General features: G+C 43.6%; 2 protein-coding genes across 2 annotated transcripts; both read left to right on the forward strand.

Moving 5' to 3' along the window:
- The first annotated feature begins 6,092 nt into the window (after window positions 1-6,092).
- LOC134405726 (olfactory receptor 4Q3-like) lies at window positions 6,093-15,589 on the forward strand. The gene is made up of 2 exons (XM_063136975.1): window positions 6,093-6,186; window positions 14,628-15,589. Exons 1-2 carry the CDS (start codon window positions 6,093-6,095, stop codon window positions 15,587-15,589), a joined length of 1,056 nt encoding a protein of 351 aa, XP_062993045.1.
- Window positions 15,590-23,248: 7,659 nt separating this feature from the next.
- Window positions 23,249-24,196, forward strand: LOC134405727 (olfactory receptor 4Q3-like). Its single transcript, XM_063136976.1, has one exon. The coding sequence runs from the start codon at window positions 23,249-23,251 to the stop codon at window positions 24,194-24,196; it is 948 nt and encodes a 315-aa protein (XP_062993046.1).
- Window positions 24,197-25,476: the final 1,280 nt, after the last annotated feature.

The raw sequence follows: 25,476 nt of genomic DNA on the forward strand, positions 1-25,476 counted from the left end.
GGACCTTGGGAACTGGTCTATTCAGGATAGTTCTGTTTTCCATCAAAATAGGATTTCCTTGGTGATGAAAACACCTCCCCTATTGGAGAACTAGCAATTTATGTAGTCTTCGTTTTCTTGTGTTCTGTAGTGGGACCATGCCCAAAAAAGAAGAAATACATCATCAGTGAAGAGGACAAAAGAAGACTCGGATTTGCACAATATTTTCATATTGTTTTTGTTTTTGTACCATTTGCTAAGCTTCTTCAGCTTAGGGAATGGAATCAAGAGCTAGACTAGGGTGACCGTATAGAAAGGAAAACAGATCTCCTGTATCTTTAACAGTTGTCTAGAAAAGGGAATTTCAGCAGGTGTCATTTGTAAGCATGCAGCACCTGGTGAAATTCCCTCTTCATCACAACAGTTCAAGCTGCAGCAGTGTGCCCTCTTTTGAATCTAGTCCTGCTAAGCAGGGCTCCTGCAGCTTGAACTGTTGTGATGAAGAGGGAATTTCACCAGGTGCTGCATGCTCAACAACAATGCTTATAGTCATGAAGATGGGAGCAGAGGACAGATGTGATTCAAATTAAAAATCTGAAGTGGGAAGGTTCTCCTAGGTCATAGCTGTAGTGTTGGTCTCTAAGCATTTAAATGATTAGTTTTTAAAAAATGACAAGCCAATACGATTAACTACATGATTTCTTTTTGCATGTTTAGCTTCCAAATTTGGGCTTAGTTCATTAGTTGCTTAGGTGCAAATGGTCTATGTCACTCTGAGACCAAAAGAGGTCTTTTGAGTTCAGGTGGGAGAATTCTCTCTCTCTCTTTCATTTAATAGGAAAGGAAAGGAACCTCTCGTGCAAGCACTTGAGTCATTGCTGACTCCTAGAGGGATGCCTGCTTTCGCTGATGTTTTCTTGGCAGACTTTGTAGTGGGGTGGTTTGCCATTGCCTTCCCCAGTCATAGTTACCTTTCCCCCAGCTAGCTGGGTACTTATTTTACCGACCTTGGAAGGATGGAAGGTTGAGTTGACCTGAGCCGGCTGCCTGAGAACCAGCTTCCGCTGGGATCGAACTCAGGCTGTGGGGAGAGTTTCAGCTGCAGTAACCGCCACTTACCCCATGCGCTACATAAGGCTCATAATAATCATCTTCCAAATTGCCTAGTAAATTTGTGATACTAACAAAATAGTTTTCCTTGTTTTGTTAATTATGATATTCTTCTGCACTACAACTGTTAGTGCTTTCTCTTGCAGGAGAAAGCTATTTCTCTCCATATTTAAACAATCTTAATGAGTTTACTTTTTATTTTTAAAGCCATCGTTCTTCCAAAAAGGAAGACTAGAGTTAACTTCATTTATAACACATTGAGAACCTGCGACATTTAACACCAGTTTATGTTTTGGAGCATTATTTGAAACAGAGCATATATTTATAAGTTTTGAGGTTTCAGCGAAACCTTCACTTTGAGAGTATTCTTTTGGATTGCTAATTGGTATTATCAGTGACAGAAGACTTTTTACTGTCTTCAGTGCTGGATTTTAAAGATAAGTCACTTGAGGGTCATTTTGGGCAGATCTACACCAAGCAGGATAAACACTTTGCAAACAGTTCGGAAGCTGCAGCTTGTGCAAAATGCAGCGGCCAGATTGATTTCGGGAACCAGAAGTTTCGACCATATAACACCTGCTCTGGTCCGCTTGCACTGGCTGCCTGTATATTTCCGAGCCCAATTCAAGGTGCTGGTTTTGACCTACAAAGCGTTACACGGCTTGGGACCACAATACCTGATGGAACGCCTCTCCCGATGTGAATATACCCGGTCACTATGTTTAACATCTAAGGTCCTCCTCCGGGTGCCTACTCTGAGAGAGGCTCGGAATGTGGCAACGAGGGACAGGGCCTTTTCGGTGGTGGCCCCTAGACTATGGAATGATCTCCCCGATGAGGCTCGCCTGGCACCAACGCTGCTATCTTTCCGGCACCAGGTTAAGATTTTCTTCTTTGCCCAGACATATGGCAGCACATCTTAATCACCCACATGTTTAGTTTGTTTTTTTTAACGGTTTTTAATGCTTTATGTGTGTATGTTCTGTGTTTTAGAATTTTAAATTTTGTATACTCGTTTTTATCTTAATTTTAGAATTTCTGTAAACTGTCCAGAGAGCCCTGGCTATGGGAGCGGTATATAAGTGCAATAAAATAAATAAATAAATAAACACCTTGAAAACTGCATATGCAGTGTGTCCTGGGCCCCAACAGTTGTCAATAGTGCTATAAACAGTTTTAAAGCAGTAGTGCAGATCCTGCCTCTGTGATCCAGCCCATTCAACCCCTGAAAGTTCTTCTTCTTGTCAGTGTATGTTTTAGTCATCAATTAGTGCTGTGTATGGTTTAGTCATCTTTAAATTTCATGGGAACATATTATACCTGTGTAAGGAATATGTCTCGGGTAGAAGTATTTTAATTCTGGTGAAATTAAAACATGATGCAAATTGAATCAGCATTTTACTGTTAATGCAGCAACGCTATATCTAGTAGTAAGCAATGTTAACTTTAACACCACTGCAGTTCCTGGTTTCCTGTTCAGCTGAGTTTTAGTTATGTTACTAGTTAGACATATGGAAATTTTGTCTTTCTAGAAAAAAATTCTGTATTTTTAAACTATTTCAAACATAACATTTAAGCCTGTTGCTCCATTATATCACATGCTGTGTTTCAGTGCTCGAGCTAGTCTCACTCCAGGAATTGGAGCTGGTAGAGCCTTGTTTGGCTTCTCCGAGAATTTCTCTTTGTATCGCTAAGCTTAGCAACCCCAGATCAGTGATGCTGAAGAGAGGCATCGTTTTTGTTTATTTATTGTGATTCTTCGACTTGCTAATAGAGAGTTCTCAAGCCTCACACATTGGGTGCTTCTTGAGACTGGTAACTCCTTTCCCACTTCATCTGACGGGATTGTTTCTCAGGGCTCATCTACACTAAGCAGGATATTCCACTATGAAAGCGGTATATAAAAGGCAGGAGCCACACCAAGCAGCATGTAGCAGTATGAAAGCGGTATATAGTATGTCTCAATGGGCCCCAACAGTTGTCAGTGCACTTCAATACCGCTATAAAGCAGTCGTGTGGCTCCTGCCTTTGATATACTGCTTTCATACCGCTTTCGTAGTGGAATATCCTGCTTGGTGTAGATGAGCCCTTAGTCTTGAACAGGTGAATCAGAGATTCACCAGATCAAGAGAGACTACAACTGCTTCAAAGGACAGACCTTACTCAGTGCCAGATTTACAAATTCAGCTGAGTGTTCTGGGCATCTAGCCAAGTAACACAAAGTGGTACCACAAAATATACATTTATTGTTCTAACAGTATTAGAGAAGAATAAATCTATGCCATGACGAAAGAAGCAAAACACATTACTACATACAATGCTGTTAGGGTGATTAGAAGCATAATAGCAATTGTAGCTAGCATATTCCTTAGTATAATTAAAGTTCTATTCCTCTTAACCAACAAAGCAGTCGTCATTAAGATCTTATAGTTGTGTTGATAGTTACCAATCTGGCAAACATGGTTTGAAGAGCTTAGGTAAGCATGTTGAGTAGGCATTGCGTTCTCCAAGGATCTCTCTGGGCAACCAGATCCAACTCTTGCTTTTATAACTCTTTTGTGGATGACCTCATCTTAAGTAGTCATACCACTAGAGGTAGTCATACCACTGTTCTTATTTCTGTCAATGTAACCAGATCTGCCACTTATACCAGTAACAACCAGATGAAGTGTATCCCTGCTAAGCTTTGTGCTGCTTCCAGCACTTGGCCAACTCACTGGTGGCAGCCTCCCGTTCTAAGAATACATTCTATTACACTTAATTGTCTCAGAACACAGACACAGTGCGGTACATCTGTTACTGATCACTTACATCACCATATACAGATAATTAGGAATAGCACTCCTATGAAATACGATGAATGCTTATCAACAATACACATTACAACTCCCCTATGAAGGAACATAAGAAGTGCTGTGCTGGATCAGACCGAGGGTCCATCTAGTCCAGCACTCTGTTCACACAGTGGCCAACCAGCTGTTGACCAGGGACCAACAAAGCAGGACATAGTGCATCAGCACCCTCACACCCATGTTCCCAGCAATGGGTGCACACAGGCTTACTGCTTCGGATATTGGAAGCAGCACACAACCATCAGGAAAAATTGCAAAAGCTGGGATTGTTTAGTTTGGAAAAACAGAGGCTAAGGGGAGACATGATAGAGGTGTACAAAATGATGCATGGAGTGGAGAATATGGACAGGGAGACACTTTTCTCCCTCTCTCATAATGCTACAACCCAATGCGGTCATCTCATGAAACTGATTGGTGGGAGATTCAGGACAAATAAAAGGAAGGACTTCTTCACACAGTGCATAGTTAAATTATGGAATTCATGACCCCAAACTCCGGAAATCTTTCTCAGCGGTTTCATTTATATGCTAAATAGCATAGAGGATAAGATGGATAAGACCAAAGGCCATGGCATCAAACTGGAGTTCCCCACTGCCGTCTGAGCTCACCCCTCTAAGAAGAATCAGAGCCATCATATAGTAGGAATGAGGGAAGCGCCCGCTAGGGTCTGGGACTCCCCTGCATCTGCCCCCTCCCCACGCTCACCAAGCCATGGGCCCTGATGGACCTGATTTGGGAGCCATTCACTGTTATTGCAGCGCCAACCAGCTGTCAAGCAAGCCCTGTGATGTCCTTCCTTGCAAGGAAAGAGAGACCACGAGGCCTTGACAGCTAGCGGAGGCAGAAGCTGCTGTTGCCACATACCAAATGCTTGTTTTTCCCCCTTCCTTGCAAGGAGGAAAGGACAAGTCTTTGGTGCGTGGCAGCAGCAACTCCTGCTCTTGTCAGCTCTCAAGGCCTTGCCGTGCTGTGGTCTCCTTCCTTGCTTGACAGCTGGGTGGGGCTGCATTGAGGGTGAATGGCTCTCAAGTCAGGTCCTTCAGCACCCCATGGCTTGGTGAGCAGGGGCAGGGAGCAGATGCAGGGGAGTCCCAGACCCTAGCAGGCGCTTGCAACATTCCTGTTATATGATGGCTCTTACTCTTCTTGGACCTCATCTCAAGTGTCTAGCAAGCCCTGCTATCTCCTTCCTTACAAGGAAGGAGGTGACAACAAGGTCTTGTGAGCTAGCAAGGGCAGGAGTTGCTGTAAAGGAAGCACGCTCCAGCAAAAGCTGGCCTCTTGACTGGATTTAGCACGGATCCCCAGGACAGACACTCACGGCTCACAATTTGAGGTTTAAGACCTTTTATTTCAGGAAACGGGTAGGATACATGGGATTAGCAGACTAAAACTATAAAAACATGCATATAAATGTAAGAACCCAGAAGGAGCAAGCAAGAAAACTTAAACTACGAATCATACGTCACCCAACCTTGGTGTCCAGCCGACCGCAATTGTTTCCCCCACCAAGTAGTCTTTATACTCTTTTTTCATGCTCCTTCCCCCCTCCCTTCAGCTCTGATGCAAAGATCCATTCACACCTCTGCCTTGAGATGTTAATTCTCTCAAGGCCGAGCGGACATGCCACAATCAGTCCTTGGCTCTGGCTGACTCCCACATGTAGCTGGGCCGCTTATCTCCCCTCCTATGGACCATAAAATTTACACATTAAAAGATGACAGCCCCAAGTTCCATTTAACCCTTCTTGCAACATTCCTGTTATATGATGGCTCTGACTCTTCTTGGACCTCATCTCAAGTGTCTAGCAAGCCCTGCCATCTCCTTCCTTACAAGGAAGGAGGTGACAACAAGGCCTTGTGAGCTAGCAAGGGCAGGAGTTGCTACTCCCACACACCAAATGCTTATCCTTTCCTCCTTGCTAGGAGGAAAGAACAAGCATTTGGCGGCCAGCAGTAGGGACACTAGTGACCACCACTGGTAGCTTGGGCTCTTCCAATAAGGAAATGATCCTTTACGCAACATTCCCTTTCCAGGAGAGCCCACAAATGTTGGTGGCTTGCAAAGAGGGCAGACAGCCCCCTGTGGCCTCATTGGACACTCGTCGAGCTGCCGAGAAGCTGCGAGCAGGAGCGGATGGCTCAACGAGTGATGAGCCAGGCTCAAAGGACCTTTCCCATCCCCAATAGCAGTGCCTCCCAGTCCCATCTCAGCCGTACAGCTCAGAAGGATATCATGGTCAATGGTATCGAAAGCCACTGAGCGCTCCACCATAGCCAACAGGGACACACTCCTCCACTCACCCGTGTAGATCATCCACCAAGGAGACCAAGCAGTCTCTGTCCCATAACCATGGCTTGAAGCCAGGCTGAACTGGATCTAGATAATCCACATCATCCAGAAATACCCAGAGCTGAGAAATGACCACAGGCTCCAGCCCCTTGTCCAATAATGGAATATTAGAGACTGGCTGGAAATTATTCATTACAGTTGAGTTCAGGGAGAGGTGTGTTTTACTTTGTTTTGTTTTAAGCAAAAGGCTTCCTGCTGCCTCCTTTAGGCAAGGTGGTACCACACATTGCCATAAAGAGTCATACACCACACTACCCTTACCCACCCAGACAGTCTCCCTCCCCAGGCCACACATACCTGGGATAGATCAGTGAGATAAACAACAAGTAGACCAATGAGAGAGAGAGCAATATGTTCATCTGGGCTGGCACCAACATCTGGCATCCTTGGGCAGCTGCTGAGGCCCAAAAGCCAAGGCAAGGCCCACCACTGATACCTGCCCTATCCCCAATTTTTTTTTTTAAACTTGGTACTCTGAATTGCACCAAGTGGCTGAGTCAGGATTCCATGTTAATTTCCCACAATGCCCTTGATGTAGTGCCACTCTGGGGCATTGTGGGAAATTAATATTAACATGGTGGCAATCAGGTAAGCCTCAGAGGGCCCACCAACAGAGGAGAGAGGGTACCAGAATGTCCCCACAAACCTAGAGCTGGTTTTGATTCATATTTAGATAACTATCTGTAACATTTATTTCACAGAATGGTTATTTCCTGTCATAGCCTTAAATTTTTGACATAATCCTAAATTGCCCCAAAGGGACATTTAAGGTTAGTTTAGAGCGAGTAGGAAGGAAACATAGGATCCGTTTGCCTGAAAGCCAAACGTCTCAGTTGTGACAACTTCATTCTTCTTCAGACCTTTGGCCAGATTATACATGTCACAAAGTAGATTCCTCATGGCCAATGTCACATCAATAGGCCAATTGTCTTTGATTTATGATTAAAATATTGTTTTCTGGCATTTTAATGACAGAATATAAACAATGCCAACTGCCTTAATTCAGGGCCGGCCCTCCCATTAGAGTGAGATTGCAGCCCTGCAACCATTTAACCTACCCAGTAGGGAATGCTGTCCCATCATAACTGTCGAAGTACGATTCAACTGCCAGTCCAGTTCATTTCTGTAGGTAGAATGGAGGTGGATGGGTGCCATCTTGTCCTTTGCTTTATCCTCCAAAATGTCTTGGACTAGGCCTGCCTTACCTATCCATCTGTTGTTGCAGCTGTAGAATAACTTTGGTTGTGGGTTTTTGTGGGTTTTGTGTGTGTTGTTTTTGTGAGCAAATGAAGATTTACAAGAACCTGCTGATTCTTCCCCCATGTTAATCCAAAGATACAATATACAATATATTTACTCTAAAGCAGGTCCCACTGAGGTCGATGTTACTTACTCTCAAGTAAGTGTATGTGATGGGGGTGGGGAATGTGTGGCTCTCTAGATGTTGTTGAACTGCCACTTCATATCCCTAGCCAGCATGGTCAATGGTAAGGAATGATGTGAGTTGGAGTCTGATAACATATGGAGGGCCATGTGTTCCCCATTTCTCCTGTATGAGATTGCAGCCAAGGATTAATTCTGTTTGTACCCAGTTGTCCTATTTCTTAAACCTACCTCTGAGTCCCAGCAATTATCTCATCTTGACTGGGGACATGCCTCTGTGACCTCCTATTCCCTTAAGATATCATCATGAGCTACTGAAAGATCTCACATGGGTTTCGACTCACTGTAGGCCAAATCCTTGTTCCTATGGCTGCTGGAGTTGCTACAATTTCAAGCTCAGAAGAAAGGTAAAGATTTGGAAGAAACTGAATTCAGTTCTCTCTGAAGAAGAGCTTCTGGGTTCTGTCCCTGCCTCTGAAGGAGGAATAAATCATGCTTAGCAGTGGATGCTCAGACTTTTGCTGGCCCTCCTAAATTCTGGTAGGGAGTGGATTTTCACCCTTAGAGTGGGGCAGGGGAGCAGGGACAGGCTGCAATGAATGCTTTCAGTTTTCATCCCCCATTTCCTGATAGATCTGATGAAGTAGGCTCTGTCCCTCAAAAGTGTAAACCTTAGAAACTGACATTTATTTATGACAGTTTATTTCTCCGGCCAATATATATACTGTCCAGCCTCCCTTTTATCCTTGTAACGACCCTGTGAGGTAGGTTGGGCTGAAGGATTGAGAGAGAGAGAGAGAGAGAGGGAGAGAGAGAGAGACTGGCCCATGGTCACCCAGTAGAATGACATGGCCAAATGGGAATCTGAGTTTTCCTGGTCCTAGTCTGACTCTTTAACCACTACACCACACTGTCTCTCTTGGTTCCTTAAGGCAGGCGGAAGTAGATTGCAGGTTGGTAATACTTTGTATTTTACTAGAACCCCAAGGTCTACCAAATGGAACAAGATCATGGCTGGGGGTAGGGGACAGACATACACTTAGACGTAAGGATCAGAGTGCCTCTGAGCATGTACATAGCCCAGGAATTTGTTTTTAGTACCGATGATCTCACCGTCCTTTCACATAGAAATTCACTCCTGGATCACCCTCCCTTCACATGCAGCTTTCTTTGTTTCAGCAGCCTAAATTGCGTACGTGGGAAATCTTTTTGTTGTTGCCATTGATGTTAAACAATTGGGAGTCAGAACTGCTTGTTGATATATTGGAAATTAGGTCCTATGAGGAATGGTGGGTATATTTCACCCAGAGAAGAGATGAAGGAGAGATATGATAGCTGTCTTCAAATATATGAAGGGCAACCATGCAGAAGGTGGGGGCAGGCTTGTTCTCTGCTGCTTGAAAGGGCAGGACTAGAACCAATGGGTGGAAATTGCAGGGAAGCAGATTTCAGCTAAATAATAGGGGAAATGTCCTAACAGTAAGTTTGACAGTGGAACAGTGGTGGTGGATTCTTATTTGCTGGATGCACAATGCTTCATTGTAGACCCAGCATTGAGCATTGGGTCAACTAGAGGACCTGAGAGGTACCTTTCAGATTTGAAATTCAATGGTTCTGTCATTTTATGCTGCAGATAACCCAGAGACAAGAACGTCGGATGCTGCCTTATACTGAGTCAAACCATTGGTCCATCTAGGCCAGTATTGTCATAGAATCATAGAATAGCAGAGTTGGAAGAGGCCTATAAGGCCATCGAGTCCAACCCCAATGCAGGATTTCATCTTAAAACATCCATGACAACTGTTCAGCTGTATCTTGAAGGCCTCTAGTGTGGGAGAGTCCATGGCCTCCTTAGGTAACTGGTTCCATTGTCGTACTTCTCTAACAGTCAGGACTTTTCCCCTGATGTCCAGCCAGAATCTGGCTTCCTGTAACTTGAGCCCATTATTCCATGTCCTGCACACTGGGATGATTGACACTGACTGGAAGTGGTTCTCCAGGATTTCAGGCAGGATTCTTCCCTTGCCATACCTTGAGATGCTGGGGGACGAACCTGGGACCTTCTGCATAAAAGGCACGTGCTCTACCACTGATCTTCAGATCAGACAGTAGAGCCAGATCTATAATCTCCCCATTCCTGCCTTAAGCTGCCACAAGAGTCTTTGGGCTCATCTACACCAAACGGGATATTCCACTGTAAAAGTGGTCTGAAAGTGGTATATAAAAGGCAGGAGCCACACTACTGCTTTAGAGCAGTATTGAAGTGCACTGACAACTGTTGGGGCCCATTGACACAGACCATATGCCACTTTCATGCCACTTTCATAGTGTTATATCTTGATTGGTGTAGATGTGTCAGTGGGCCTCAACAGTTGTCAGTGCTTGTTAGTACCTCTATAAAGCAGTAGTATGGCTCGTGCCTTTTTAAAATACCGCTTTCATGGTGGAATATCCTGCTTGGTGTAGATGAGCCCTTTCACTACTGGATGTTAGTCTTTTTTACTAAGTAGTAAAAGTACTACTTTACCTAAGTAGTATTCTGGGAAGAGGGTAGGAACTCTGCTGTAGCCAGAGTAGAATTTATGGGCCATGTTCTACCCTGTTCTGCTTTACTCTTTCATCAATACACCATCTCTTCTCACTCCCTTGCAGTGTTATTACTACAGGTCAGCAACCCTAGCAGAGAACCCAGGAATCCTGAGAAACGCTGATGCTCTCCCACGACGAAGGTACTGCAAATTGAATTGAGTGAAATCAGGAATTTGGTGGAGAGGAAATCCTTGGATTCATAATTGAGTTCTGTAGAAGTTGAACATGTCTCCTATCTCTGAAACTCTAAATGTGATAATGGGCCATAGTGTAAGGTGCATATGGACATTGTCTGAGACGTTGTTGTTATTATTATTATTATTATTATTATTATTATTATTATTTATATAGCACCATCAGTGTACATGGTGCTGTATATAGTAAAACAATAAAATAGTAAGACCCTGCTGCATAGGCTAACATTCTAATATTTATTTATTTATTTATTTATTTATTTATTACATTTTTATACCGCCCAATAGCCGAAGCTCTCTGGGCGGTTCACAAAAATTAAAACCTTAGTAAGACAACCAACAGGTTAAAAGTACAAATACACAATACAATATAAAAAGCACAAGCAGGATAAAACCACGCAGCAAAATTGATATAAGATTAAAATACAGAGTTAAAACAGTACAATTTAAATTTAAGTTAAAATTAAGTGTTAAAATACTAAGAGAATATAAAGATCTTCAGCTGGCGATGAAAGCAGTACAGTGTAGGCGCCAGGCGGACCTCTCTGGGGAGCTCATTCCACAACCGGGGTGCCACAGCGGAGAAGGCCCTCCTCCTAGTAGCCACCTGCCTCACTTCCTTTGGCAGGGGCTCACGGAGAAGGACCCCTGAGGATGATCTTAAGGTCCGGGCAGGTACATATGGGAGGAGGCGTTCCTTCAAATAACCTGGCCCCAAACCGTTTAGGGCTTTAAATGTCAATACCAGCACTTTGAATCGGGCCGGGACCTGGACTGGCAGCCAATGAAGTTGTAAAAGGACTGGCGTAATGTGATCTCGCTGGCCAGTCCCTGTTAGTAAATGGGCTGCCCTGTTTTGTACCAGCTGAAGTTTCCGGACCGTTTTCAAAGGCAGCCCCACGTATAACGCATTGCAGTAATCCAAACGAGAGGTTATCAGAGCATGGATAACTGTAGCTAGGCTATCTCTGTCCAGATAAGGGCGCAGCTGGTATATCAGCCTGGTATATCACCTGGTATATCACAGGTGAACTCTTTGCCACTGAGTTCACCTGTGCCTCAAGTGACAGTTCTGGATCCAAGAGCACCTCCAAACTACAGACCCGATCCTTTAGGGGGAGTGCAACCCCGTCCAGGACAGGGCAAACATCACCTCGCAAATGTAATTATCTAATTATCAGTATTATTCATTTATTTATTTAGATGTTTATTTATTGTCTTTATTAGGAAAAGGCATCTTACAGTGGGGGAGGAAAATAAAGGAGTATAAAATTACTTAACTGCACCATGTTTTAGTTCTGTTGACATAGAACTAAACCGTGTTGCAATTAGGTAATTTTAGGCCTTAGCTAAACCTAAGGTTTATCCCGGGATCATCCCGGGGTCATCCCTGTTCATGTAAATGACACACAGGGGATCCCGGGAGCAGGCAGGGATGACCCCTGGGATAAACCTTAGGTCTAGCTAAGGCCTTCACTTACATCAAAATGTGGTGAGCCAGGCAATTTTATTTAATTTTATTTACTTAAAAACATTTTTTTATAGTGCCACCATGCCATTTCTGGCATCGTGTCACTTTACAATAAAACATGAAACAATTTCCATTAAAAACCCACATTAAAATTTAAACCACCTCTCCCCCAAACACTTGTGAAAGTAAAAATGCCTTACAGCCAAGTGTACCTATTAAATGTGTGGAGAGTCTCGTCTTTCATTGCATCTGGCCACTTTGTGAGGCACTTTGAGAGATTGTCTCAGTGGAGGATGGTGGTTCCAATTCTGGTGTCTGTGTATATGAGAATCCACTCCAGGTTTTAGTCAGAAACAGACAGTTCTTTATTTGACTTGACAAAGTTCATCGGTGTGTACAACTCGATTTGCATTTGGGAGCCAAGCTTCAGTCTTTCCCCTGGACTCTGGGGACTGTTTTGCACACACCCCTGCCCAGCAATTTCTGAGCAATTTGCACAAATTATGGATGACTTTGTGCAAATTTGGCATAATCTGCCCAAGTTGCTCAGAAATTCAAGCCAGTTATGGAACCTGTGGGGGGAAATGCATAAGATGCCTGGAAAATCTGCACACTAGGCCGACTCACTGAGAGTTGGGCACTGCAGCAGCAGCCAGAATTAAGTCGGGGGAAGGGGAAGACCTTGGCAAATGCATTGAACTTGAACCCACAAATGGATTTCTCCAATATTCCTATCTGAAAGTATTTCCCTGTGCAATATTTCCAAGAGATGTTTTATTAGGGTTGCCATATTCTGAATCCACAAAACTGGGACAATTTTTTTGGGGTGGGGGCTAGAATTTTTTTTTTAAAAAAACTGAGCAATATATATAAAGGTCTAGGGAAAGCCCAATTTTTGCAAAGCCCAATTTTTCAATTAAAACATCAACAACTGTAAAACCAGACAACTTCAATACACTGCAACTTACTTCCAAGTAACAGATTTGAGGCTTTTAACCCAAATCCAAAGAGGTGGATTGTTGAAGGGTGATTTTTTTTTGGGGAGTGACTTTCCTTTCTTTTCTCCCCTCTCTCCTTTCCGCTCCTTCACCCCTTCGTCCCCCACTCGCTCCCTCTCTCCTGCCCCCCACAAAACTCTCTTTCTTCTTCCACAAATAACCCAGCAGCTTCACCCACTGCTTACCCTAAAGGTCTGACCACAACCAGCCAAGCTCACCAAACTCCTTTGCATTGCACGGGCCATAGGTTGCCTGAGGAGAGCATGTGCACCTTTCCTCACTGTTGTTCCTCTTCTATGCATCTGCAGGCACAATAAGGTGAGTCACGGTGAGTGACTCAGGTGAGCCTGTGGAGGAGCGGTGATGCTCTGGAAAAGGCGCCGGATTGATGCATCTTTTTCTCTGCTGCCGCCGCTCCACTGAGCAGGCTCAAGGCACCATTTTGGAGGTCAGAATTTCTCTGGCCAGTTATACCAGGAATCCGTGATTCTTGCCCAGCCTGTCAGGACATTTCAGAATCTCCTGGAAATCAGGACATTCCCGGTTTTCCAGGATGTATGGCAACCCTATGTTTTGTTCTTCTATTCCCTTTCCTAATGATACTGTTGAATGGATGCCTCAGTCCACAAAAAATAATTGGCACTGGGTTGGATGTGGGGAGAAGATAGAAGAATTGGAATTGATGAAGGCCATAATGGCAAAGTTGGAGAAACGTAATTGCAAATTTAGGTAGACCTAGCACAGAAGGAGAAATTATCATATGATGTATTGTCCCAATGCACCCATGTCTGCAATCATCCAACAATATTGTGTGGCGGTCGTGAGACAACATAGGCACTATGCTGACACTATAGGAAGAAACACAGAACTATGGTAGCTGGAGATTAAGGGTGAGCTGAGGAAACCACAAAATTGAAAGGTGCATGTCATTTCCAGTTCAGTTGGAGAACAGAGGACAACAAGACCTATGTCCTCAGTAAAATTCTCCTATGCATTGGACATCAGCGGTGTTGGTGCATTGTATTCTGAGCCTTTGACAAAAGACAAACAAACCCAAAGAGACTTGTGGCACCTTAAAGACTAACGTATTTATTCTGGTTTAACCTTCCATGGAGACTGTCCATTTCATCAGATGCATGATGTATTCACCTTAAATTGGCAGGTTTATACATGCGTGCTAGGGGAGGGGGGACCTGCAAACACTGCTGTCAGAGGGAAATGAAATGCGAAAAGTATAGACAGTGATGATTATCTTAACAGTTGCCATTCACAAAATATTGTTGGGTGATGATCATAGACATCATTACAATAGTGAGCCAATTGAGACATGTAGTGTGATTTACAAAACAACAGCAATACTTATGTCCTCATTCAAACCACAGGAAATAGAGTTGAAGCTTGTGAAGTATTACACTTCAGCAATGTCAGGTTGACATTTCTCTCTGAAATTACTTTGTTCAGAAATGTCCACCTTGAAAATCATTGACAGAATGTCCTGGGAGTTTGAAATGTTTCCCCACTGGTTTCTGATTTGTATTTGTGGTGCCATATTCCTGATGCTTATATATTGTGCAGATGGGGTGTACATTTCACATTTTAAAAATGGAAGAACTAGAATGTCAATTACTTTCTAAACAATTTTTTAAGGGTTGTACCCATGCTCAGAATTCATGAATGTCCTGCTGTTTTCTTCTACCAGATCTGACCCTTCCCATCAATGTCTCCACTGTCACAGAGTTCATCTTCCTGGGTCATTCCAGCTCCCGTCCCATCCAGCTCCTTCTCTTTGTCCTGGTCTTGGCTGCTTATGCAACAGTCTTGTTGGGCAACCTCCTCATCGTGGTGACTGTGCATAGAGAGCCCCGCCTCCACCAGTCCCCCATGTACTTTTTCCTGGCCAACCTGTCCATCTTTGATATTAGCTTGGGCTCTGTGGCTACACCCAAGCTGTTGACGGACCTGATCCGCTGCAGCAGGAGCATTACCTTCGTGGGCTGCATGGTTCAGATCTTCTTCATCCACTTTATTGGGGGCTCTGAGATGCTCCTTGTTACCCTCATGGCCTACGATCGCTACATGGCCATCTGCCACCCGCTGACATACATGGCCATCATGAACCGTCCGCATTGCATCAGGCTCCTGACATCCTGTTGGGCTGGAGGCCTCCTCCACACTACCATCCAGATGCTTTTGCTTCTCCGGCTACCATTCTGTGGTCCAAATAAACTGGACAACTTTCATTGTGACCTCCCGCAGGTGATCAAACTGGCTTGTGCTGATACCTATGTCACAGAGCTACTTGTGGTGGCCAATAGTGGCCTGCTTTCCCTTGTCTGCTTTCTTGCCTTGCTAGGCTCCTATAGTGTCATTGTTGCCAACCTTCGAGGTCACTTCAGAGAGAGCGGAGGGAAGGCTCTGTCCACCTGTAGCTCCCATTTGATTGTGGTCTTCATCAGCTTTGTGCCCTGCATCTTTGTGTATTTAGTACCTTTCTCTAGGTCTCACATGGACAAGGTGGCTTCTGTGTTCTACACATTAATCGTGCCTTCCCTCAACCCAATTATATATACCCTGAGGAACCGAGACATGAGTGAGGCAATGGGGAGGCTGAAGAACAGGTGTCCTTTCACACATTCATCTGTGAAAGCAGAACACATCTGAGTTGTTTTCTTCCACAGGGATCTAAGAAATGGACTTGCTTTCCAGGTTTCTCTCAGAGCAGGTGATGGTGTCATGTAGTCACCTCCAAGAACATGTATGGCTGTTGACAACTTGTGGCCTGGTCAGGAACATGGGAAGACACTGCTTTTGTGAACTGGGACCTCCTTATGGGTAGTCCAATCATAGCCCCATGATGCTAAAGCAGGAGGATTGAACCTCTGGTCCGCAGGCCAAATCTGGGTCACCTGGGGTCCCAATCCAGTCATTTGGGTTTTGCCAGATGGCCATGCCCCCTTCTGCTGGCCACACCCACTTTCTCCAACAGCCAGTTATTTGGTGGTTTCCCAACTTTTGTAAAGTTGTTTGTCCTTCTAAGATGTTGAAATGCATCTCCCAAGGCTTAAATATTGGCAGTAAGGGCTTTAAGCTTAAAAAAACCCCTTGTATTTTGCCCCCACAGTTTTGCCCTTGGCCCCACCCATCACTGGAATGCAGCCCATGAGAGCTTCTCCAGCAGTTGATGTGTAGACCCTAGTGGTGATCATGCTTAATTTCATGCTGGGGCAAGCTTCGGTTTCAGCATCTTGAGATGCTGTTAAATTCAGAAGAGCAGACATAAGAACATAAGAAGAGCCCTGCTGGATGAGACCAAGGATCCATCTAGTCCAGCACTCTGTTCACACTGTGGACAACCAGCTGTGGACCAAGAATCCACAAGCAGGACACTGGTGCAACAATACCTTCTGACAATACCGTCCTGGAGATCAATACCATGATCTCCAAGACATGGTATATACAGGCTTACTCCCTCTGATCCTGGAAGTAGCACATAGCTACCAGGACTAGAAGCCATTGATAGCCTTCTCCTCAAGGAATACATCCAACCCCCTTTTAAAGCCATCCAAATTGATGGCCATCACTGCATCTTGTGGTAGGGAATTCCATAGTTTAACTATGTGCTGTATGAAGAAGTACTTCCTTATAGCTGTCCTGAATCTTCCACCAATCAGATCAGGAGAACACTTTTCTTATCAGATACCTATTGCAAATTAATGACTCTATCACAAATGCAATGTTTTTCAATGTAACTACCTCACACAGCCAACTACAAATAACGATGTCTAGAATAATCCAATAAAGATGAGAAACCAACTGATGACATCAACATGTGAACCAATCTTTAATTAGCAAAATGGTGGATATTGGATTTAAGGTGAAAGTAAATACTGGTGAGAATTCTTCCACAAATTTATCTGAGTTACCACCCAATAGATGAGTCCCTTAATGACTGGGATTCAATTCCAGCTGAAATGGTGCTTTCAGAAATAAGTTCTGAATATTATTGCTTCAATAAAGTACATCTCCTGAAAGTATTATGTTAATTTTTAAAACAATTATTTTAATGAAAAAATATCAAAACCATGGGATTCCTCATTATAAGCCAAAAAAAGTAACTTTAAATTTCAGCAGCTAACAATAGAACTCAAATGGAAATTTTCTGTAAATAAAAAAATGTAAGTATAATTTACGTATTCATTCATTCCATTTATAAATTGCAAACTCCAACTATCAGCTGATCAGGGCAATGTACAATAAAAACACCAATGCATCACATAAAACTATGAGACACAGCAAAAAAACAAACAGACAAACAACTCCCTATACAATACAATAAGAACAGCATTCAAAGTTAGATTGAAGATTGAAATAAAACATTAATCTATGTTAATGGCAAGCCTTCAGATTTAAATTGTTGACATGTGTAATGATTTTTTTTTTAACTGTTCAAGATGCAGTTCAAGGCAATTAAGTTAAGCATCATTCTCTTATTGCCCTGTAACTTTGAGATACAGTGTTGATCCTTCCCCAGAACATTCTTTAGGTAATCAGATTTCGGAGAAATGAGCACCAAGGAATCATGAATGTCTTCCGTATAGAGCTACTAGGGAAATCCTGTTCACTTTTTGGCTTGATGGAACTCCTTAGAACCCTCTATTTGGTGAACATTTTTTTATATGCATGAGCCTCAATTTGCACAAAATCGTGGGTATAACTCCTTAAGGAAATCACAATTTGCACAAAATGACAGGTGTGAATCATCTGATTAGACTATCCATGCCTACAATTGTGTGCAAATTGCACTATTTATGGCTACAATTTGCACAAATCACAATTTCCACAAAAATACTTATATATGCATTTTGTGCAAATCATGATTTGCTCATAGGAAAAAAAGCAACGGAAAACCATAAGCTTGCCTGATTTGGCAGATGACAAGTCAGGCAAGCTCAGGGATGAACAAGTCAGAGTCCGGGTGGGTAAGCTGGTGAAAACTCACTGAGCACTATCTCCAAATAGAGTCCTCCGACATCCCTAAGAGCTATATCTGTACATTTCTCATTAGGAATTCACATCCAGTTATTATCCACCCACACCATATTGCTTTCAATAGAATGTGCAATTGAATATACAATAAAATGCATGTCCCAATCCACACCAACTAGTCAACTATGAAGAACTGAATTGATGCAAGGGGTGTTGGCCCAACTGCCTTAGTAACAGGGATGTGACTTCTGATCCATCCCGTTTTAAACAGTTTTACATCCTTTTTAACAAGAATAAGGGGAAAAATCATTGGTATTGGCCCAGAGATGGGATGGGACTCTAAAGTATCCTTAACCAAAACCCAAGAAAACTTAGTGTGATGGAGCTATATGGATATTTGTCATTATGATTACATTATGATTACACAAAGTCACACCAGTGCTGTGACTTTGTGCTTGTACCATTGGAGTGATCCCATTGGGTAGCCTCTCTGGATTCTGACCACTTTCACACATTTTCTGTGTAGGGCGTGAGACAAAGGGTAATCAAATGTCCTGGTTCCTAGAAGCCCTGTCTCTAAGATTCAGCAATTATCTCGTTTGGCAAAGGCATCTGATTGGGGACCTGGGTTCTGTCTCTGTGGCCCCTTTCCCCTGAAGGCAGAATCACAGGCCACTGAAATACTCCAGATGTGTTCCTTGGTTCATCACAGGGAGAAAGAGCAGGAGCCATTCAAGAGCCTGCTGAATTTCCCACTTCTGGAAGCAGAGGAGGGTAATGGTTGCTACTGAATTTCTCACTCCTCCAAACAGCAGACTGTGGGGTTTACCCCTATTCCTGGATGAGGAACACTTTGAGCTACTGGTATGAATTGCCACTGCTGACCCCTAACTCTCAGCTAGATGAACATCTGGTCTGTTCCAATAAGGTGATCCGTATTTTCTTACATTCATGAGTGTGCAAACAAAGGCTGGGAATCAGGACTTCGGGGGGGCTAGTTCTGCATTTCTGAGCTGGTGCTGTTCGGGGTAGTTGTTTGCCTTTGTGAGGGTGGGATATTCTTGTTACAGTCAGGTCTGAGATTTTTAGTCGTGTTTCTTCTTCTTTTTCTTTCTTCTTTCCTGTTGCACTTAACGCTTTCCTCTGTATCTTTCTTCATCCTTGCAGTACAATCTCAGGTGACCACCAACCCTGGAGGATATGCTAAGACAGATCAATGCCAGCTAACAACAAGGTATCTGTGAACTGGGGGGGGGGCATCTTAAGAGATTGTTGGGTAGAGGAGGTTCTTAGGCAGCTGGTGATGAGGTTCATTGCGGGGGCAACAGAATACTGATCTATCTATCTATCTATCTATCTATCTATCTATCTATCTATCTATCTATCATCTATCTATCTATCTATCTCATTTATCTAGGACCATCTTGACAAAAGAGAGCTGTCAATGCTATTTTAATCAAATAAACACTTGATTGAAACTCAGTTGGATATGTTGATTTCTGACCATTACAGGGCAAGGATGATCATCCTTATTAATTTCTTGTGGACCTTCCAGAGTACAAAATGCTTTGCATACTCATGCATCCTCACAACCACCCTGTGAGTTAGGCTCAGCCATGAGATTGTGACTTGCACCAGACTTCCCGGCCATCCCCCAACATACTGTGCAAACCAGCAACACAGCAACCTTGCTGTGATTAACAGTGGCCTCATCTACACCAAGCAGGATATTGCACTATGAAAGCGGAATATAAAAGGCAGGAGCCACACCAAGCAGGATATAGCGGTATGAAAGCGGTATAGGGTATGTGTCAATGGGCCCCAACAGTTGTCAGTGCACTTCAATACTGCTATAAAGCAGTAGTGTGGCTCCTGTGTTTTATATACCGCTTTCATAGTGGAATATCCTGCTTGGTGTAGATGTGCCATCAGTTTGATGCTTTGTTGCTCATTCATTCCTGTATCTATAGGAATTCCCATGGCTGGCTGTCAAAACTGATCTCTTTCACATTTCCCTGATCTGTGGTGTTGATGTCTTCTTTGACCATTTCGACTGTTTATTGTAGAAAGGTTGGAGGTAGTTGTATGTAATGGTCACTCTTATTAGTGGAAACCAGTGGGATCTGCAACAAACTGTTGCAAGGTGGAACTCTGAAGTTCAGGATTCAATCTATTCCACCACCCGCACCACACACATTGTTTCCCTTCCACCATTCAGTCAGAATTCTGTGGTCACTGAGCATGCTCAGTCCTGCTTGGGCTGCTTGTGTGTGGGGTCACCTCTAATTTCTAGCCCCCTAAAGAGGTTTTCATACTTCTGCAAACCTTGGGGTCCCCCCAAAGCCTGCTGAGACCTCCTTCTCACGTGTTGGTAGTGCAATTTTGGCCACCGAGGGAATGGAGCTGCCTGAACATAGGAAATGGATGGAATGATTAAAAAAAAATCAGCACTGTGGGGATTCTGGATTACACTTAAAAGCAAGCCAGCAAGATTCTAGTGCCTAAGGCTGAAAGGGGATTGAGAGTGAGCATGATGGTGGGGAAGGTGGGCAGGATTTCTAGTGATCGGAGGCATGGAATGCTTCCCATTGAAGCTTTGTGCCGTTCCCCTGCCTGATTCATGGAATTTTACTAAGGTCTTCAAAGACACCAGGATCTTCCATGTGTAACGACCTGACTTCTTCTGTCTTTTTTCTTACTGCAGAACATATTTCCTTTTTAAAGAAAACATGGAATTTCTGCACAATGCCTTCTCACTGGTAGCACTATGTCAGCGTATAGACCAAAACAATAAAAATACCATATTAAAAATTACTAATTTTAAAAGAACAGAGTTCTGATCAAACCTGAGTTCTGATGAAACTCCAGCCAGTCACTCAAGGAGACTTTGTGGAGGCACTGAAAGCTACCCAATGTTGGCACTTTTCTGACCTCCAAGGGAAGGGAATTCCATAGGAAGTGGGCAACCACACTGAAGGCTCTTCTCCTGGCTCTTCTCCTGGTGGACTCCAATCAGACTATAGGTCCATGTGGAACATGCCCTCAGGTGACCTCAGTGACCAGGCAGGTTAGTAAGGGAGAAGGTACTCTCTCAGGTATTTATTTATTTATTTATTTATTTATTTATTTATTTTATTACATTTATATACCACTCCATAGCCAAAGCTCTCTGGGCAGTTTACAAAGATGATCTTGGTCCCAAGTTGTTTAGGGCTTTGTATAGTAGTATTAGAACCTTAAACCTGGCCTGATAGTGAATAGGCAGCATATACAATCATATACACATCTACGCAGAATTGAGTCCCATGAATTCAAAGAAACTTACTCTTAAGTAGGTGGGTATATATAGGATGAAGTGTTTTAAAAGAGTTGCTGTCATTCTCTCCTTGAAGAATATTAAGGAAGGAATGAGGAGATGGCAGATTGCAACCTACCAATAGAGTTCCTGTCTAGTTTCTGGTAGACCACTGACTTCTGGGATTTTTACAAAGAATTCTGGCCTGCATGGACCTTGGTCAGATGCAGCGTATCACTCCTTAAATTAGTAAGCTAGAGCACAAACACTCAGGGTCTTAATACTGATTAGTTATGCTGTAAATGTAAAGTCCCAGTTTATTTCAGTTATTGTTCATAAACCTTGGTCATCCTACGTATGGGGCATTACTAAGTCTGGACCCATGGGGCCCCCAGCCCTGAATCTGTTTCCCAGAATCCCTTTCCCCCTTCCCTTCTCACATGCTGCAAACTAGGCAGTTCCCAAATTTTACCCTGCATGGCATTTAAGCATATAAAAACACTCCCCCCTTCTCCATTGGTTTGGAATGATCTGGTTGAGGTTTCAATTTAATTAAGATGAGAAATTTATTGGATGGCTTTGCTTCCTGTAAAATTTAAATAACCCTAGTAATTATTTCAAAATTTGGATATATAGATATGAATTACCATATGCAGGTTTCATGGACGTGAACCTCAAATCTTTTAAGTTCTTAGCGATCTTGTGGCGCAGAGCGGTAAAGCAGCAGTTTCTGCAGCTGAAACTCTCCCCACGGCCTGAGTTCGATCCCAGCGGAAGCTGGTTTCAGGCAGCCGGCTCGGGTTCACTCAGCCTTCCATCCTGCCGAGGTCGGTAAAATAAGTACCCAGTTAGCTAGGGGAAAGGTAATAACGGCCGGGGAAGGCAACAGCAAACCACCCCGCTATAAGACCTGCCAAGAAAACGTCAGCGAAAAGCTGGCGTCCCTCCAAGAGTCAGTAATGACTCAGTGCTTGCACAAGAGGTTCCTTTCCTTTCCTTCCTTCCTTCCTTACTACAGACACATAAGTGGTCCATTTTGTAGAACACAAAAGTGTTTGTAGACCTTACAGAAGTCTGGATATTTGCTCTCCACCGCCCCACCCTGCAGCTAGTTTATGAAGTACTATGGAAGATATTTCCATTGCTTTTTTTTTAATGACTCCCCCTGATTTAAGTAGTAAAATATTGTGTTCCCTAATCCAAGCCATATCTTGTGTAGTTGAGAATCCATAGTGTAGTTGAGTGAGTATGCTGGATTCTATTCCAAATAGCTTAAACAAACATCACAACAAACATTCCTTTTGATATGGCTTCTGTTTGTATAATGTGATCAAATAAATTAGTTAAACATGGAAGTGCCTGCCTGTTGGCTTACAATCTAGAAAAAGAAAAGAAAAGAAACATAAGGGCAAAGGGATGGGCCGGGGAAAGGGAAAAAATGAAGCAGCCTTTCCATAAATCTCGTTGAATGGCCCTGCTTTTCCTATCATCTCCCTCTGTACAGCCTGCTGGAACACCTCCTGGAGGTCATAGAATCATAGAATAGTAGAGTTGGAAGGGGCCTATAAGGCCATCGAGTTCAACTCCTGCTCAGTGCATGAATCCACCTTAAAGCATCCCTGACAGATGGCTGTCCAGCTGCATCTTGAATGCCTCTAGTGTGACAGAGCCCACAACCCCCCTGGGTCATTGGTTCCATCGTTGTACTGCTCTAACAGTTAGGAAGTTTTTCCTGATGTCCAGCCAGAATCTGGCTTCCTGTAACTTGAGCCCTTATTCTGTGTCCTGCACTCTGGGAGGATCGAGAAGGATCCTAGCCCTCCTCTGTGTGACAACCATTCAAGTATTTGAAGAGTGCTATCATGTCTCCCCTCAGTCTTCTCTTCTCTGGGCTAAACATGCCCAGAACTTTCAGTCTCTCCTCATAGGGCTTTGTTTCCAGACAGATTGCTGGCTGCCCTGTGTTATTATCGAACTATTGTAAGATGCTAACCTTAATGCCCCATTGTCTCTTGTCCCAAGGTCCTCCAGCCACCTTCATGAATATCTCCAGTGTCACAGAGTTCATCTTCCTGGGTCTTTCTCACTCCCGCCCTGTCCAGCTCCTTCTGTTTGTCCTGTTCTTGGCCTGCTACACTGTAATCTTATTGGGAAACCTTCTCATTGTGGTGACTGTGCATGCAGAGGCCTGCCTCCTCCAGTCTCCCATGTACTTTTTCCTGGTGAACTTATCCATCATCGATACTGCCTTGGGTTCTGTGGCTGTCCCCAAGATGGTGGCGGACTTGGTGACCTGTGGCAGGACCATATCGTTTGGTGGCTGTATGGCGCAGATCTTCTTCCTTCACTTCCTTGGGGGTTCGGAGTTTTTTGTCCTCACTCTCATGGCCTATGATCGCTATGTGGCCATCTGTCACCCACTGACATACACCATCACAATGAACCGGCAACGTTGCATCAGGCTCCTCACATTCTGTTGGGTTGGAGGCTTCATCCACTCTGCCACCCAGATGATCCTGGTCCTTCAACTCCCATTTTGTGGGCCAAATGAGCTGGACAGTTTCTACTGTGACGTCCCACAGGTGATCAAGTTGGCTTGCAAGGATATCTACATCACTGAGATGCTCATGGTGGCCAACAGTGGCTTGCTGTCTCTGGTTTGCTTCCTCGTCTTGCTAGTCTCCTATGGTGTTATCCTGGTCACACTTCAAGGCCACTTTAGGGAGAGTGGAAGGAAGGCTCTGTCCACTTGTAGCTCTCACTTGACAGTGGTCAGCTTCATTTTTGTGCCCTGCCTCTTTGTGTATCTTCTACCCATTTCCATCTCCAGTATGGACAAAATAGCTTCCATATTCTACACAGTACTCACCCCTGCTCTCAATCCTCTTGTATATACTCTGAGGAATCGGGAAATGAAGGAGGCTATGGGACGGTTGAAGAATAAGTGCATTTTCTCCCATTCTTCTGTGAAGGGAGAAAAAGTATGAGTAGTTCTTCCTAGGAATGCTGTGTTTATTATTATTCCTAAGGATGGGGAAGAAATTCATTTGATTCACATTTTAATGTGAACTTACTGAATTTCACATATTTGACCAATATGCAAACTGAAACTCCAATAAAAATGTGTACAAAAATGTAGATAATTGGGGAAAGTGCACATGAAAAAAATGTGTATGTTAGGAGAAACATCATTACAAATATTTAGGTAAGTTGCTTGCAAACCCTCCCCCCCACACCTTTATTAGATAAAATTGCATACAAAAATACATAGTAGGAGAAATGTATTCCAAACTGTACAAATTTTCATTTTTTTAAATTTTTTTTTAATAAAGAAAATACTCCAAGTTCGGGACAAACTAAACTTGAGATTGGAAATATTCTCAAGGATTGGGATGAACCAAATTTCAGATTTGAAACACACACACCCCTCAAAATTCAAGGTGAGTTGAATTTAAGACTCACTGTCAAACTTAAGTTGTAAAAATTCTCAAGGTTTGGGACAAACCAAACTGCCATTCCCAGAAGTTGTTATTACACACACACACATAAACACACACAATTGCTTCTTTTAATAAAACAGTGAACCAATGTAGCATAGTGTTTAGAACAGAGGTAGGGAACCCATAGCCTTCAGATGTTGCTGGATGCCAATACCCATTAGCCCCAATGAGCACATCTAATTGTCAGGGGTAATGGAAGTTTTAGTTTGTAAAACATCTGAAGGACCACAGATAAGTGCGTACATGTTTTGTGGGGACATGGCCAGTGAGAACATAGGAGCAGTGGAAAGACCACCCCTTTGCCACTCTGGTTTCCTCAATGGATGTGCCCCCCCCCCGCTGCTCCACCACCACTGAAAAGCAATGTCTGACTGATTTAGGTCTCTGTTACTCAAAAGTTCAGGCGGGGGGGAAGTGTCACAGCGTTACAGCTTTGCTTAGCCAGCTGCTGCAGTTCTGCCTTTTGCCAGCAGGTGAGAGGGAAGAGGAGGGGAAGGATAATAGGAGGAGGAGCCATTACTGCAACTTCCTGGTGAAAGGAAAGGAGGACTGACAGATGTGTGTGTGTGTGCGGTCAGTCAGAGTTCGTTAGGATAGGCCCCTTCAAAGCTACTGGAGATGTAGCCATGACAGTCTTTTTCAGCATAACCAAAACGAGACTTGTGGCACCTCAAAGACTTTTGTGGTCCACTTCACTAGATGGACTCCCATCCATGAGTCATAGAATCACAGAATAGTAGAGTTGGAAGGGGCCTATAAGACCATTG

This window comes from Elgaria multicarinata, chromosome 11, assembly GCF_023053635.1.
Source record: "Elgaria multicarinata webbii isolate HBS135686 ecotype San Diego chromosome 11, rElgMul1.1.pri, whole genome shotgun sequence".
In the NCBI taxonomy this organism is placed as follows: domain Eukaryota; kingdom Metazoa; phylum Chordata; class Lepidosauria; order Squamata; family Anguidae; genus Elgaria; species Elgaria multicarinata.

Coding starts and splice junctions, on each gene's coding strand:
- LOC134405727 (XM_063136976.1), top strand. CDS start 23,249: ATGAATATCTCCAGTGTCACAGAGTTCATCTTCCTGGGTCTTTCTCAC.
- LOC134405726 (XM_063136975.1), top strand. CDS start 6,093: ATGAGCCAGGCTCAAAGGACCTTTCCCATCCCCAATAGCAGTGCCTCC. Junction 6,187..14,627: donor GAAGGATATCATGGTCAATG/GTATCGAAAGCC, acceptor TTCTTCTACCAG/ATCTGACCCTTCCCATCAAT.